The sequence below is a fragment of the Pogona vitticeps genome, chromosome 1, assembly GCF_051106095.1.
Source record: "Pogona vitticeps strain Pit_001003342236 chromosome 1, PviZW2.1, whole genome shotgun sequence".
NCBI lineage: Eukaryota > Metazoa > Chordata > Lepidosauria > Squamata > Agamidae > Pogona > Pogona vitticeps.
Window position 1 is genome coordinate 332536138 of NC_135783.1, and position 17195 is coordinate 332553332.

The 17195-nt window shown below is 40.9% G+C and overlaps 2 protein-coding genes across 2 annotated transcripts in view; one reads left to right on the plus strand and one right to left on the minus strand.

The window, feature by feature from the left end:
• The first annotated feature begins 4813 nt into the window (after positions 1 to 4813).
• FAM181A (family with sequence similarity 181 member A) lies at positions 4814 to 8108 on the plus strand. The gene is made up of 2 exons (XM_020802220.3): positions 4814 to 4873; positions 6336 to 8108. The coding sequence occupies exon 2, from the start codon at positions 6486 to 6488 to the stop codon at positions 7416 to 7418; it is 933 nt and encodes a 310-aa protein (XP_020657879.3). The 5' UTR covers positions 4814 to 4873; positions 6336 to 6485; the 3' UTR covers positions 7419 to 8108.
• A 4577-nt stretch (positions 8109 to 12685) lies between these two features.
• Positions 12686 to 17195, minus strand: part of ASB2 (ankyrin repeat and SOCS box containing 2) — a 48873-nt gene continuing 44363 nt past the window's right edge. The window contains exon 10 of the mRNA XM_072986606.2: positions 12686 to 16147. Coding sequence (XP_072842707.1) covers positions 16008 to 16147 — 140 coding nt within the window. The 3' untranslated portion in view covers positions 12686 to 16007. The remainder of the gene's footprint in view (positions 16148 to 17195) is intronic.

The following is a 17195-nucleotide window of genomic DNA, read 5'->3' on the forward strand; positions in this document are numbered from 1 at the left end:
ACAAATTTGGCCAGATGAGGCAGGTTATGGCACTAGTGGGTGTTATTATAATCAAAACTAGTTTCAAGTTATTGCGTTTTTAGAAGGAGGCTGTGCATACATTTCTAAAACCTGCTTTAAATAAAAGATATTAAGCCATTATGCTGAATGTTTGCCTAGTTGGGTCTCTGAAATAAAGACTTATGATATAATAGTAACAGGTGGAATTAAATAGCAACAAGGGGAAGTAAAAATACAGTGTTTTGAGAGCAGTATATGGTATTTCCAAGCTCCAGTCCACTTGAAAGGCAGAAAATTAGGCAGAGATATAGGGTCTCAGTGAGTGGAGGACACATACTTTTTGAGTGTGATGGTTTAGATTCTCTAAAATATTGGGAATGTGGGGTGAGGACAAACATTGCTCTACAAAGGCACAGATGCCACTTGAACCATAGCGAAACCACATCACTAGTTGTCAATAAGAAAATGGGCATACGTTACTTATACAAGCAAGTTGAGTTGGGAATAGGTGGCCTGGCATTGGCCTGGCTCCGTTCCTTCTTGGAGGACCGTCCCCAGAGAGTGCAGCTTGGGGAGAGTGTCTCGGCCCCGTGGAGTCTCAATTGTGGGGTTCCACAGGGGTCGATTATCTCCCCAATGCTGTTTAACATTTATATGAGGCTGCTGGGTGGGGTCATCAGGGGGTGTGGAGCCTTGTGTCATCAGTATGCTGATGACACTCAGCTCTACATCTCCTTTTCACCAACTGCAGGAGATGCCGTTCTGTCCCTCCAGCGCTGCCTGGAGGCCGTACTGAAATGGATGCAGGAGAACGGGCTGAGGCTGAACCAGGACAAGATGGAGGTACTGAGGGTGGGCGCCCCTACAGTTGGGGATTTGGGAAACTCCCTTTCTTTTGGGGGGGTGACTCTGCCCGCCAAGGATGGGGTCCGCAGCTTGGGGATCCATCTGGACCCGGCGCTCACTATGGAATCTCAGGTGGCGTCGGTGGTCTGTACCGCCTTTTTTCATCTCAGGCGGATAGCCCAGCTGCGGTCCTACCTTGATGTTGGGGCGCTCACTACCTTGGTGCATGCGCTCGTAATCTCAATATTAGACCACTGTAATGCACTCTATGTGGGGCTGCCTTTGAGGCTGCTGCGGAAACTACAGGTGGTGCAGAATGCGGCGGCCAGATTACTCAGTGGAGTGAGAAAATACCAACATATTTCACCCACTCTGGCCGCACTGCATTGGCTGCCCATCCGATTCCGCATCGACTTCAAAGTGTTGATTCTCACGTACAAAGCCCTAAACGGTTTAGGGCCTCGATACTTGGTGGAATGCCTACTCCCACCAAGATCTACCCGTGTCACTCGTGCAAGCCAGGAGGTGAGGTTGAGGAGCCTAACGCCGAGGGAGGCCCGGAAGGAAAAGATAAGAAATCGGGCCTTCTCGGCGGTGGCTCCTCGCCTCTGGAACAACCTACCTCTTGAGATTTGTGTGGCTCCCTCGCTGGGTATTTTCAAGAATCAGTTAAAAACATGGATGTTTTGGCAGGCCTTCCCATCAGATAATTCCTGATGCCCTTTCTTCCCTTTCCTATAGTTCTCCCATTTTGTTTAATATTTCTGTTATGTAAAATAGTTTTATATGTATATTTATTGTACTATTTTATGTTGTTAGCCGCCTAGAGTGGTCCTGACCTGACCAGATAGGCGGGATAAAAAATAAAATAAAATTAAATTAAATTAAAATAAATAAAATAAGGAAGGAAGGAAGGAAGGAAGGAAGGAAGGAAGGAAGGAAGGAAGGAAGGAAGGAAGGAAGGAAGGAAGGAAGGAAGGAAGGAAGGAAGGAAGGAAGGAAGGAAGGAAGGAAAGTTTCTGGGAGACAGCTGATGGAACTTAGGCATCAAACAGAGACTAAAGTGTGAATTCAGGTATTTTAAACTTTTCATATAGCCCTAGTATAGACATTGATTCTGAAGACTTATATACAAATAGAGATGTACTTCTTAGCCACTTTCTCTAAAGTTAAGGCAGTGGCAAAAGACTTACTGACTCCTTTACTCCAGTGTCTCAACTGCTCAGTCCCTGTGGTGCACTCAAGATGGAACCAAGCAATAGTTAGCAGTTGAGGTGTCTATAAATACTGGGAAAGAAAGGGTTAACAAATCTATTGCCTATCTCTCTGCAGTGCTGCAGGCTGCCTTCCAGACACCATTGAGAACCACTGCTCTAGGCAAGCCAACAAAAATAGTAATCTCTTGTCTACTACATCTTCTAGCTAAGGGTCACTGCTGTTGAAGAAATGTCTAAAAGATAATGGAAAATCTGATTTGGAGAGTGGAATCATTCCTTACTTAAAGTGCCTTTTAAAGCATGTTAACTCTTCTCCATGCCAAACTGTGGTATGAAGCTAAGAAGTCAAAGTAAACACAAATAACTTAATTGTTGCAATGCATCCCTGCAGCTAAACAAGTTGCCAACACACTTTAGTATAACCTTTCAATTCACACAGATAACTAGGACTTTCAATAATCCACCAGTTGCTACACAGAAAATTAGTGGGGTTACTGATGTTCTAGGCATGACATGTTTCTCAAAGATTTTATGTACCAGGGACTGAAAAGAGAGGGGTAAAAAAAAATCATGTTATTTTGTATGCCCTTGGGACGTTCATACAAGTTAACTCAATTATTGGAGGACTTTTATCATTTGAGATGTTTCTGTGATGAAGAATGTATGTACTGTGTTACAATACAGACATGAAAACTGTGATCCCTGTAATAAAAACTGAATTGCATAGTTGAATGCAGTCTCCTGGAGGCAAAGGCCACTTGTGTTTCTGTTTAAACCTCATATACAGATGATAATTATGATTTTGTAAACAAGTTCGTAAACAGGAAAAGTTTAAAAACTTCACCTTGAATAAAATTTGGATCCATGCTCCAGACTAAAAAGAATTCCTCTATTTTTAGAACACTTTTTCCTGATTCTTTAATTTCAAGTATATATAATGGACTGAATCCACACTGAGATAGTTATACTCACTAAAATCAATGGCACTTCAGTCATTACCATCTCTCACAGATTCCAACAGAATCCCCAGTAATTTAGACTAGATCCAAGTCTATCTAAACCAGATTCAAAATGTGCACTTTTTAAAACTTAGCTATGAGAATGAATATTTTTTTAAAATAAATACTGAAGATTCACACACATGCATACGCACCCACCCAGATACAATTTCATGTATTAGGATTTATCCCTGGTGTTTGTTTTTATGTATAGTTTTGCTATGTGTTGTTATTGGTTTTATCATACTTGTTTTACTACATTTTTTTATTTTCAATGTTTTTAATTATGTATGTCATATTACATTTTTAATGTGTATGCCACTCAAAAACATAGATTGTTGACTATTTTAAAAATATCCTAACAATCTTCTTTATTCACCCAATTACTGTTTATAAAATCTTGTACCGCAGTCTAATGCACAGTTCTTTATTGTTAAGTCCAACATGTATTTCAGTATTCAATTGTTTTAAAATATTTCCTGAAAATCCTGTGCCTGCTGGGATAAAATTCTTGCTGATTTGATCTGAGTCAATACTGTATTTAATGGTACTTATACATGTCCTATATATCTTGAAAGTACTTCAGTGCTAAGATTGGAAACAGTTGGACTCGTGTCTGTTCCAGCCTTGGTTGTGTCTGGATACAGTGCACTGCTAGCTGGCTTTATTCCTGAATGTCTAGCATTTCTGAAATTCACTCAGGGCAACTCCCCTCCCTGATTCCTTTCCTATTCTTAAAGATCTCTGTGGGGATAACACACAGTGTGGGATTCCCAGCTTTAGCATGCTATTAAGTTATTGCCACCCCTAAGGACAACCCTGCAAGGAGGATGAGGACTCACATAACTCTGAATCAATAAAGGAAGCAGCTCAATTAGCATTTCACATGCTTTTCTTCCCTCTCTTCTTACCTTCCCTGCAGTGGGCATGCTTTCCCCTTAAAGGATTGTCCTGTTTCTGCTCTTTGCCAGCGTTGGCAGGGTGACAGTAGTCGAGTGTGCAAACTTGTGCTATTGTCCCCAGGCCAGGGGGAGTCATGGAGACCCACTAATATGACACAGGAAAATGTTTGCTGATGGCAATTCTATGGGCTTTGTCTAACTCTTTCTCCATCATGACGACTCGATTTAAGTCTCTAACTGTTTGACTACAGATGCAAGAGTACTATCCAACTCCATCCTTTTGTCCGGGTAGTTTGAATGGGTAATTCAGCTTTTGTGTGGCTCAATTGAGGGGGCAAACATAAAGACAAGATTCTTGAGCGCTCAAGCTCCTTTTCCATGGATATATGCACATCTCTTTAGAGATTTGTTCCTTTCCTACCTTTTTCTGACATCACCCTCCCTTTAAGGGGGAAAAACCCTGATCAAGAACAGTTTAAAAAGTAGGCTAGCCAGGTCTTCCAAACTAGCATTGTCCAGTGTTACTCAAGCATGGTTAGTGCCAGCCTTCAGACAGCTTTGGAGTAGTTTAAAGAAAAGGGCCTCCAACAAACTTTCTTTACTCATCCTCAGAATATCATGTTTGACTGTGTTTAAGAAAAGGGGGAAGGGGTGGAACGAAAAGAATGGTAGGAATCACAGGGAAATGATCGTATTTATTAGCTGTCTTTCTGTGGCTGTCCCCATGGTGACAATTTGTGATGGCAAAGAATGTGAGAACGGGGAGCCTAATGCCTGATTGGGATGCTTTGTATTTGGCAAAGTGGCTTCTGATTGGCCTGAGAAAGCCTCCTAACTAGAAGGACTTGATATTCATTCAGCTTACTCAAGTGCTGCAAAACACTCACAGGGTCCGGCTGCTTCTCTAAAGGTTGGTAGTGTCTAACCTATGTAACAAGATTAGCTAGTGAGCATCTTCTTCTCTACCACAGAGTTACAGTAACACTCAATATTTAAAAGACAATCTAGCTGGGAGGGAACGTGTATTTAAGTTGGAGCATCATGAAAGTGATGCATAGATTCAATGCAAGGGTTAAGTGCTACCTGCCTAATAAGATTAACTAGTGAGGTCATAGTGGTGGTAAGTGATGTCTGTAGAGAGAAGGGGGAAGCTATGTGTTGAAGGATGGCTGTGGTAATAAGCATGTATCTGGTGCAAAAATGCATTATCTGTTAGTTTACTGAATGGCTGTAAAGTAATGTATTACAGTATAAGGAAATGTGCAGCAAAGTCTTTGGAGTGATCCTATAGAAAAAGAAACAACAGTATGTGAGACAATTACCGATATTAGAATCAGTTAATCGTTTGGATAAAATATCTGTTTTTCTAGGGAAAAAACTATTGTTTTTCTTATAGTGGCTTTCCTTTGTGCAAATATAATTCTAAATATGTATAATATGGGAGAGAAACTATAATGCAGTTTTAAGTATTTAGTATCCAAGGTTCCTATCCTTTACAGTGAATTCAATAAGACATACTTCTAAGCAGACATGTATAGGATTACAACGTAAAATACCTTTGTGGTTAACTACATGAAACAGTTATCAGTGGTGCTAAGATGTACACACATGCACAAATCTTTATGTGCTATGTGAGCATACCAAATGTATGAGAAGGTGTATTTGTCATATCTTTGGGCATTTTTACACATTACAGGAAAACGCTTTTAGTGTCTGTTGCCCTATTTGTATGAACCTATACATGTCAATAATGTATGTCAGCGAAGCATTTTTATCCCTGAATTTATACTTGATGTAACAGAGATATAACATTGACTGATCTTATACTGTGAAAAAGAGACCTGCAGCATAAGCCCATTTAAACTGTAACAACCAAAGGAACTAAATGCAGCTCCAAAATGTGAGCAGTTTATAACTAAGTAACTATTATGTGGTCAGGCACATCATACTTTCTAGGAGACAAAACATATATATGAAAAGCATGCGTATGTGTATGCATCTCTCATAACATGCCCTATTTAATGAAGGTTCATGTGGGTTCCAGACAGCGTCTCTTCCATTTGCAGCTCTCCTGTATTTTCCCACCACTTATTCTTTTTCCATATCTCAAGAAAAATCTAGCAAGATAGGAACTACAGAACTCAACATGTGATATCTTTGGGTTTGTAGCACTAAAAGCTCTGACTCTGGAATCACCCAATAGCATGCAAAATTTTCCAGAGTTATCCTATGTGTCAGCCCCTTATGAGCAGATTAAAAATCATTAGCATACCAACCTGTTTATTTTTTTTCCCCTCCAGAGAAAAGGGACATAAGGTTTTAAGTCCACAGTAACGTCAGAGACTATATAATTCCTCATCCTCTCTTTTCAGCCTAACTTTACCATCTCCCCTGTGAATGTGACTGCTCGTGTGTCCTCCAGACTGGCAGAGACGTGGGACAAAGGAGGAGAAAACACTTCATGGACGAACGTTTTGCCCCCCGACCCTTCTCACCGGAGGCGGCTCTCTGAGTTGCGAGAGATGGCTTCGGCCGACAGCGAGGTGAAAACCCTCCTGAATTTTGTCAACTTGGCCTCCAGCGACATCAAAGCCGCCCTGGACAAGTCGGCTCCCTGCCGCCGCTCCGTCGACCACAGAAAGTACCTTCAGAAGCAGCTCAAGCGCTTCTCCCAGAAATATTCCCGCCTGCCTCGGTGCCACCATCACCACATGCAGCCCCAACCGCCGCCGCCGCCGCCGCCTGTCAGGGAGCGAAAGGCGGCTGAGGCGAGAACGCGAGGCCTGGCCGCCGCCGACGGCGCAGAGGTTTCTGCAGGCCGAAATGGCAGCGCCTCCGCCACGCCCCGAGGCGACAAGGCCGCCGAGCCCGTGGGCGAAGCTCACCCTCGCCAGCCCCAGAGCGCCGCCGAGGCGACCCCCAGGCCCGACCAAGTGCCCATGAGGAAAAGGCAGTTGCCCGCCTCTTTTTGGGAAGAGCCGAGGACAGCTACGGGCCCTCTGAGCGTCAACGGAGTCCTTTTCCCAACGAACGCGTCGTCGCCGCCGCCGCCGCCGCCCCTCAAGGACTCGCCTCTTTATGAGCGAAAGAAGAGTAAAAAAGGCGCCGACAGCGACGGGACGGGTTCCTCGGCCGAGAGTCCCCAGAACGAGCCGGACAGAGGGGCCGTTAAGGTCCTGAGCGCCTGGAGCTGCTGTCCATTTCAGTACCACAGACCCCAAGCCTCCCCCGGGGCCTACCCTCCGCCTCTCGCGGCCGCCCTGCCCCCAGCCGCCCCCTACTCGACCCTGGGGCTTTGGAGGAAAAACGTGGCCTGCCCAACGGAAGGAGAGGCCTTCTGCAAGCCCGACGGCAGCGGGGCAGGGCAGAAAGTGCACCGGCCTGTGGTATGGAAACCTATCCCTACAAAGCCTGCCGCGCCACCTCCCATCTTCAGCGTGTTTGGGTACATTTAGGCCGGTGAGCCTTCCTCTGATTTGCAGTGGCAGGGTATCTCACTCAGCCTTGGTTGGACCACCCCGAGATCCACCTTGAGGCCATCTCCGCGAGAAGGGAAGGCACGCAGGCGAAGGCTGTAGTGAGGCAGTTAAAACTTTCCAGTTCTGAGGCATGAAAGAATAACTGGCCGGGTTCTGCTGCCCAGGATGTGGGATCTTGGTTGTTCCTGAAGTCACACAAAGAAATGAAAATGTGAGGCAGGAGCCCCTTTTTTAATCGGCACCATTCAGTTCTCCATTGAGCTCTGAAGCACACTGGGGGACTTTGGACCAATGATCCTCTCATATAGCCTTACCTATTCTACAGGGTTGTGGAGAAGGTGCATGAGTGGAGTATAGAGTAGTTTGAACTATGAACCATGAGTTCCTTGAAGGAAGGGGAGAATGAAAAGGAAAATGATGAAATGGATAACCATAAAAATCATCCATCCTGGGTGTACAACTTGTCTGCTTGGGTTGGCCGAGAAAGCATCATGAATGATGAGTGTGAAGTTACACAGACAAGGCTTCTCTTTGCCTTCACAGTTGTAGAAAGAATTTGTATAGAAGTGTAAGGCACACTTTAGTAAGAACTCATTGTTTCTGTTGTGTAAGAATGTGAAAAAAAACAAAAACAAAAATAATAAACTTTGTTTTCTTATAAACCTCCACTGTTGAAATGTTTTCCATTGGAAAAGTGTCTTCTGGAGAGATTTACATCTTCTGCATACATGCAGGAATTGCTGCTGAACCTGTGTATCTATGAATTGTGAACAGGGCAAATGAATCTGTGATCCATCTGCCCTGTTAGCAGCATTGCCCTTGGTGATTCTGTGAATTTGTTGCTTAGAAGCAAGTAGTCAAGTGTTCTCTCTAGGTGAATGTTACAGTAGTACAAAAGACAGTGGAACTTACTTGACACACATTTTAGGGTGGTAATTTTTCCAGCAGGCAGTGTTTCAAAAGTAGCAGGTGTAAAAAAAGATCTCTGTTTGCAGAGACCCTAGAGAGCTGGTACTTGTCAGAGATGAGGATACTGGACCGCATAATCAATAACATTGCTTCGTGTAACTAACCTTTATGGAGGAAGAACAGGGAAGTAACATGCATGACTCATATAATGCTCCTGAGATAAAGAAATGCATGCCTTTATAAAGTATCGTGCAGATATAACTGTGGAGTGATTTTTCCTATCACTTAGTCAAATTGGTTTTGCATATACTACATTTGAGTAACCAGTAAAATAAATTAGCAAATTACATTGGGATGCATATATTATGGATATGGTTTGGCACCAATGTACAACGACATGAAAATCTCTTATTAAAATATTTCAAATTTTTGTAGACTGTCCTGAAAAGATAGAGAAACATGTTATGGATTTGGACAATTTTTTTTTTAAGGGGAATATTTTTCGAAGACAACTTCATGTTCAGAGACAATATTCCACTGAATACCAGTTGCTTAGTAGCAGCAGTAAGAGCGTACTTGCCTTTATTATTTTCTTGTGGATTTCCCAGAGACACCTGGTTGGTTATTGTCAGAAACAGTATGTTGAAGCAGATGGTCCACCCAGCATGGCTTTTTGTTTTTTATATATATTGATCAGGAGTTATAGAGCTCTAGTGCAAAGTATCATGTACTCTGCCTTCTCTGTACTCCACCTTCTCTGCATAATCCATTTTAGGATGGTTTGATTCAATCAGGATGGAATAGGATTGAGAGAAATAGCCTGAGCTCTGTTTAAGGAGGTCTTGTCTCACCAACATTTCAGATAATCTGTGATTATTCCTCAGTATCAATCACCCATATTTTAGATTACTATGTGAGACAATACTAAACCAAATTACTGCAAACTAGTAGCTATGAGAAATGCTCTTGAAATTCACTATTCCTTCTCTATTCTTTTTCCACGGGAAGGGCAATTTTGAATCTACTCAGGACTATTATTTTATCATTGAAAATCTTATCTTCTTACACTGAAATCTTTCCGCAGTGAAACATGAAATGATGCCAGCGATTTAAAACTTTCAGTTCAGAAGCCAGAGTTGTTTTTCTGCAATGTTGACTCAAAGGAATTCTTCTGAGAAAAGCTATGCTTTACTGTCATTTTTTGTTGTTGTTGTTGTTGTTGCTTAGTCGTTAAGTCATGTCTGACTCTTTGTGACCCCATGGACCAGAGCACGCCAGGCCCTTCTGTCTTCCAGTGTCTCCTGGAGTTGGGTCAAATTCATGTTTGTAGCTTCGATGACACTGTCCAACCATCTCATCCTCTGTTGTCCCCTTCTCCTCTTGCCTTCACACTTTCCCAATGCCAGGGTCTTTTCCAGGGAGTTTTCCCTTCTCATGAGATTGCCAAAGTATTGGAGCCTCAGCTTCAGGATCTGTCCTTCCAGTGGACACTCAGGGTTGATTTCCTTCAAAATGGATAAGTTTGTTCTCTTTGCAGTACAGGGGACTCTCAAGAGTCGACAACAGCACCACAATTCAAAATCATCAATTCTTCGGCGGTCGGCCTTCTTTATGGTTCAGCTCTTACTTCCATACATCGCTACAGGAAAAACCATAGCTTTGACTATGCGGACCTTTGTCGGCAAGGTGATGTCACTGCTTTTTAAGATGCTGTCTAGGTTTGTCATAGCTTTCCTCCCAAGAAGCAGGCATCTTTTAATTTCATGGATGCTGTCACCATCTGCAGTGATCATGGAGCCCAAGAAAGTAAAATCTGTCACCGCCTCCATATCTTCCCCTTCTATTTGTCAGGAGATGATGGGGCCGGTGGCCATGATCTTAGTTTTTTTTTTATGTTGAGCTACAGACCATTTCACCCTCATTAAGTGGTTCTTTAATTCCTCCTCATTTTCTGCCATCAGAGTGGTATCATCTGCATATTGGAGGTTGTCGATATTTCTTCTGGCAATCTTAATTCCGGTTTGGGAATCATCCAGTCCTGCCTTTTGCATGATGTATACTGCATATAAGTTAATTAAGCAGGGAGACAATATACAGCCTTGTCATACTCCTTTCCCAATTTTGAAGCAATCTGTTGTTCCATATCCAGTTATAACTGTTGCTTTCTGTCCCACATATAGATTTCTCATGAGATAGATAAAGTGGTCAGACACTCCCATTTCTTTAAGAACTTGCCATAGTTTGTTGTGCTCCACACAATCAACATAGTCAATGAAGCAGAAGTAGATATTTTTCTGGAACTCTGGTTTTCTCCATAATCCAGCCTGTTAGCAACTTGGTCTCTCATTCCTCTACCCCTTCAAAATCCAGCTTGTACTTCTGCGAGTTCCTGGTCCACATACTGCTGAAGCCTACCTTGTAGGATAACCTTGCTAGCGTGAGAAATGAGAGCAAGTGCACGGTAGTTGGAGCATTCTTTGGCACTGCCCTTCTTTGGGATTTGGATGAAGACTGATCTTTTCCAATCCTCTGGCCACTGCTGACAAACTTGCTGGCATATTGAGTGTAGCACCTTAATAGCCTCATTTTAAGATTTTAAATAGTTCAACTGGAATGCCTTCACCTCCACTGGGCTTGTTTTCAGCCATGCTTTCTAAGGCTCACTTGACTTCACTCTCCAGGATGTCTGGCTCTAAGTCAGCAACCACACTATCTGAGTTGTCTGGGACATCCAGATTTTTCTGGTATAATTCTTCTGTGTATTCATGCCACTTCTTCTTGATGTCTTCTGTTTCTGTGAGGTCCCTCCCATTTTTGTCCTTTATCATGTCCATCTTTGCACAAAAAGTTCCTTTAACATCTCCAATTTTCTTGAACCGATCTCTGGTTTTTCCCTTTGTATACTTTTTCTCTATTTCTTTGCACTCTTCATTTAAGAAGGCCCTTTTGTCTCTCCTTGCTATTCTTTGGAAGTCTGCATTCAATTTTCTGTAAATTTCCCTATCTCCCTTGTATTTTGTTTCCCTTCTCTTGTCTGCTATTCGTAAGGCCTCATTAGATAGCCACTTTACTTTCTTGCATTTTCTTGCATTTACTAGACATTAATTATGGGAAAAGCAAATAAGAAGAATCAGACTTTACAGTTTATATGTATATGTCTCAACCCAAATACAGGAAATGTAGAACTTAATTAGACTTCCACATATTTAAAAGGATCAGAACAACTAAACTGTGGCTATAGACTGATATTTTATCATAAGAAGATTTCTGTTTGCAAACTGTTCTCCTTTCAGTAGGTTTATTTGCTACTGCATGTCTCAGTGACTGCCCTAGTGTGAAATTTTGTACCTAAAAAAAGTTTAAAATGATACATTTCATAGTTTTGTGCATTTTTGTGAAATTATATGGCATAGCTAAGCAATTATAAAGTATTATTTCAGAAAAGGTACATGAGCAGCCATTGTCCCAGTTATGGGTAGTGAGTCTGCATTACTTTAATGGACCAGGCAGGGAAGCCTTTGTAAATTACAATAAAGATTGGAAATTTGCCCATATGGTTAATGCGGATATATGTGGGTAGTAAAAATGTGAATTGGTAACCTCTATGAACTTCTTTGTAAGGCTACTCCAGGGCACGTGGTGAATTATTTTTCAATTCTGCCTACTCTCAAATTTGTACATACCGTATTTTTCGCTCCATAAGACGCACCTCTCCATAAGATGCACCAAATTTTTAGGAGAAGAAAACAGGAAAAAATAATCTGTTTTCTTTGCTCCATAAGATGCACAGACTTTCCACCTCCCTGTTTTGTGGAAAAAAGGTGTGTCTTATAGTGCGAAAAATACGGTATGTTGCCTGGGTAGTGACTAGGAGTCAATTTCCCAAGTACACCACTAATGAACATACCCCACTGTGATTCTGACTCTTGTTCTATGTTCTCTAGTCTCTAACGATATGACACCTTATGGAGTAATCACTTGTGGCTGCTCATACAAACTTGTCCTGCCTTCATCGTCTTGCTTACCTCACTGGAGGAAGCAGATGTACATATACATTGCTTTGTGCCTGTGGGGCAGTTCTGTCCAGTGAAGTGAATGATGAAGCTCACCCATGCCAGAGCTCTGGAGCCACATCAGATCTGTATTGAAAATTGAAAAATGCCTCCCCCACCCGCAAACTTGCCAAAGTTGCCCACCGTTATGTAATCTTTTGAAGCTTAAGCTTTGCATTGCAGAAATTCCACAAGTTAACTGAACTTCCTTTTTTTCTCTTGTCTTCCCCACCTACCCTCTTTACTACACACCATTATTAAATTAGTGTGAAAAAAGCATCATTACTTACGTGACAATTTTTACTCAAATTGAATGCAAACAATACCTAAATATATTACATGGTTGTAGTACTGCACATTCCGTTCCTGATAAAATACCATTTTTTTAAAAAAATGCTGTAACAAAACCAAAAGTTCACAAATGCATTATAACATAAGTTGGGTTGGACACATGCCTATGGAAATGATACATCAATCAGGCCACAGAATGCTAGAGTATTTTGAAAATCTCGTCAATTATTCGTTAAAAAAATCATATATGATACTGGGATTTTCTATTATTATCCAGTAATATATTGTACCATTCTGTATGCTAAAACTTTGGAACTTGTTATAGCACCCTAACTAGATGGAAAGATTGCAAATATTCTACCAAATTTACAACTTCTATAAAGTTGTTTTGACTTTTTATAAAAACATAGTATTAACTGGTGATATAATTTTGTAAAATGTTCAGTTTTCAGATCTAGGGAATCATCAAGGCCATAGACCTGCTACCATGCCTGTCCTTCCCCAGAGTAGACTGCTACATGATTATTGGAAAGTGCATTAACACAGTATTGAAGCAGTCTTATTTTCTCAATCCAGCAGCCTCTTGCAAACCTAGCCCAGCTAACCTGTGCATAAAAATATTTCTGTACATACGTTTTGGTCACTGGATGGGGAAAAACAAGTAAGAGGTAGCATGCACTATGTGCAGATAAATGTAAACCCATTGTGTAAAAAGGCACAAACCTGAGCGAGCAAAAGCACGGCTGCTAGGAGAGCTTTTTAATGGATCATTTCTCCCTTTGCTATGCTTGAAGCTTCTGAGGTTTGTGCTAACCTTTCTTGCAGTGCAGATCCAGTCACCTGATGGCATCTGTTGCTACTTAATGGACATGAATAGATCACCCTTAGATTATGAACCGAGCAGGCGGGTGCCTCTCTAAACCATAAAGACTGGGGCACCCCCTTCTTTGTCTATGAGATACCACTGAAGTGACTTATTTGTAAATGATGGAAAGAAACTTGAAAGGGCTTTTTCTCTGCTGATTTTTCTTTGGTACACTGGATTTTAAAAGTGAGCTTATCAGACTCCTCAGATCTGAACATTTGATTGTAAATTAAATAATTAGTAGCATTATTATCATTGCTCCACCCAGAATCCAAACAAATTTGAAGTTAAAAGAAAACCAACTATACACAAAATTCAACCCTGATAATATTACTGTGTATGGATATTTTCAAAAAGGACTGTACAAAGTGTTCCTTATTGTACCCCAACACTGCATTACAATGTAAGAGGTTTTGATAGGTTTTTCCACAAAGTGTTCTACAGTCTATTTTGTATATTTTCACCATTCACTGTTGAGATGTATCATTGTGTATATAATAAATATTACGTACCGGTAATTCTGTTTGAATCTGATAGCTTAGCTCTACACCATTGTCACTACACCATTGTCACCCCATGGTCTAAGCAGAGAAGACACGGTGGTACAGTGGACCCTTGACTTACAGATGGCTTGACTTACAGACTTTTTGAGTTACAGACTTCTCTGGCCGCAAAATTTAGGTTTGACTTGCAGCCTGAGAATTGACTTACAGACCAGAAAAAAACCAAAATGGAACAAAAACGGCCTGTTACGGGATTAATTGGTTTTCAATGCACTGTAGGTCAATGGAGACTTGACCTACAAACTTTTTGACTTGAGAACCGCCTTCCAATAAGGATTAAGTTCTCAAGTCAAGACCCCACTGTACAGTAAGGAGACACACCTGCTTAGACTATGTGGCCTGTTGTCATTATCAGTCTTCTAAAATAAAAGCACATGATCAAAGCTCAGGTTTTTAAATATAAGGTGGACCAATTAGCAATGCTTATATTCCTAAGGTATCTATTTAGTTACGTGCTGTAAAAAAAATGATGTCACAAGTGTAATACTTTCTCATGAAAGTATTTAACATGAATTCAATGGTAACAATAATCACAGGCATCAATGGAAATGAATTTACCTTTTAAAAACTTAGTGTCATATGGACATCTTGTTTAAATGTACCACAGCCAAACTATGATTTCACTGCACTAATTACTACACAACAATCATAAGGCATTCACTGTTAGAGATACAGTACTGTACTGGGGCACTTGCTTATGCATCACCCTGAACAGCAATATTCCCAGTTCATTACTAGGTTAGGACAAAGGGGTGATCCAGTGTCTTGTCTGCAGTTGTGCAAATCACTGCCACTGTTGTCAAGCAACTTCTTATTCTGTAGTCTTTCTGAAGCAATGCAAGACCCGAATCTTTTCCTTCCTTCACTGCTATTGTAATAGAATTTGGCTTTAATGACATGCTCTAATTGATGGACTACAACATTTATTTTCATTTCATCTCTCATGTGATAAGGTTTTTGTTTTATTTTTATTGGAATCATAAATTCTTCACAGGAGCCACTTCTTTTAGAAAAAAAAAACAAACAAACTACGTGGAAACAAATGTAATACTGTTCTGTAAAAGGCTCAGGACTTCTACTTTACTTTTATTGAACTGACTAAGAAATAAAGTCAGCTACTTTTATTATATTGTTGTGTGAAGCACTGTGGTCATTTCAACCACAAAGTCAACTACCAGTAGAAGAAGAAAAAAAATGTAAACGCGGTGGTGTTTGCTGAGATGGAAATAGCAGCCTGAAAGTTGCATTAATTCAGGAAACTAGAAAAAGATAAAGGCTGACCAACCAATAAAGAGAAACAGAAGTTACCATTATTGTGGGTTTTTAAAAAGATTTTTGCATCACTTATCTTTGGCTGTAAAAATACATGTGTTGCCCCTGAGTTGGAGCATGCAGACATATAATGTGTGATTTGATAGATCACAAATAGAGTTGTCAACAAATTCTGTGAATATCACACCTAGTAAAAAATGTCCCTATGATAATGAGAAATGTGTTGTCTAATTCTGGCTACAGTAATCTGTGCTAATATGTGCTCAGAGAAAGCTGTGATGCCCTCTGTGAACTTGTCGTCTATGTTCTGCTTTTTCCTTCTTACATAGCTAGTAATATTGAGGTGCTGAGAAATTCAAAGTCTATTTTTCAGAACAATAGCAGAGCACTTCCCCCCCCCCAACTTGTTCTTTAACCTGATTTCTTCACTCTAAATGCTTCTGGATTAGCTCTTGCTCCATTTCTGATTGGCAGGCGTCCCCTTTTCTTTGTTTTACATAGGAACACAAGACTTTTCTTCCATGGTATCAGTCTTTCTCCGTCACGTGAGTGTTCTCTGTTATAAATATGGCTGCCACTCCGTTAAATGATTGACCACCAGATTTAGCTGAGCTCATTGCTCACTATAATCATGTTGTAAATAGCGAAGCAGTCTTCTAGGCAAAGGCAAAGTGTCCATAAGTGGAATACGATTCTTCCCAATCACACTTCGAACTTTGATCCGACAGAGGTGAACAAGTGACCTGGGTAATTCTGGGGGGAAAAGGCAAACAAGAAGATAAATGAACTTTGGAACACCCTCCCTATAGAGATCCGCCTGGCTCCAACACTTTTGGCTTTTTGGCGCCAAGCAAACACATTTCTGTTTAGCCAGCATTTTAATTAAATAGTATTCTTAAGCTGGCCATATGAGCAGCAGGATTTATTAATATTAATGTTTTATAATGACTGCTTTTAATATAGGGTATTATTATAATGTAGGGACATGGTGGTGCTGTGGGTTAAACCGCAGAAGCCTCTGTGCTGCAAGGTTGGAAGACCAGCAGGCGTAAGATCAAATCCACACAATGGAGTGTACTCCCATCGTTTGTCCCAGCTCTTGCCAACCTAGCAATTTGAAAGCATGTAAAATGCGAGTAGATAAATAGGTACAACCATGATGGGAAGGTAACAGCATTCCGTGTCTAATTCCACTGGCCACGTGACCATGGAAACTGTCTATGGACAAATGCTGGCTCTACGGCTTGGAAACTGGGATGAGCACCGCCCCCTAGAGTCAGACATGACTGAACTAAATGTCAAGGGGAACCTTTACCTTTATTATTATAATATTGCCTACTTTTAATGGTTTTAATGTTTTAAAAGTTTTGATATTGTACTCCGCTCAGAGACCACTGGTAGTGGCGCGGCTAAAAAAAATCTTGTAAATAAATGAATAAATACATTTTACTATTTTTCAACTCAAAGGATCCAAAGTGGCCATTCAAAAACTTCTTTTCATGGAAGCATATATATTTATTTTAATTTTTCTATCCCATTATTTAATTTAAACATTCCAGGTATAGCAACAAAACTAAGGTTCTCAGTTTAAGAGACCAAGATCTATGAATGAGCATTTGAAACTTGAAGTATTTTGCCATTCATATGAATTAGCAAGTAAACAAAAATCAGCTAACTGTAGCATTCTCTGACATTTGAACTAGAAGCCCAGCAGACGACATTTGCTGGTTAGCAAAAGTGAGTTGCCACTGAATGGCAGTGTGAATGATTTTTATTCTGGTGCGAAGCAACCCACTATGTT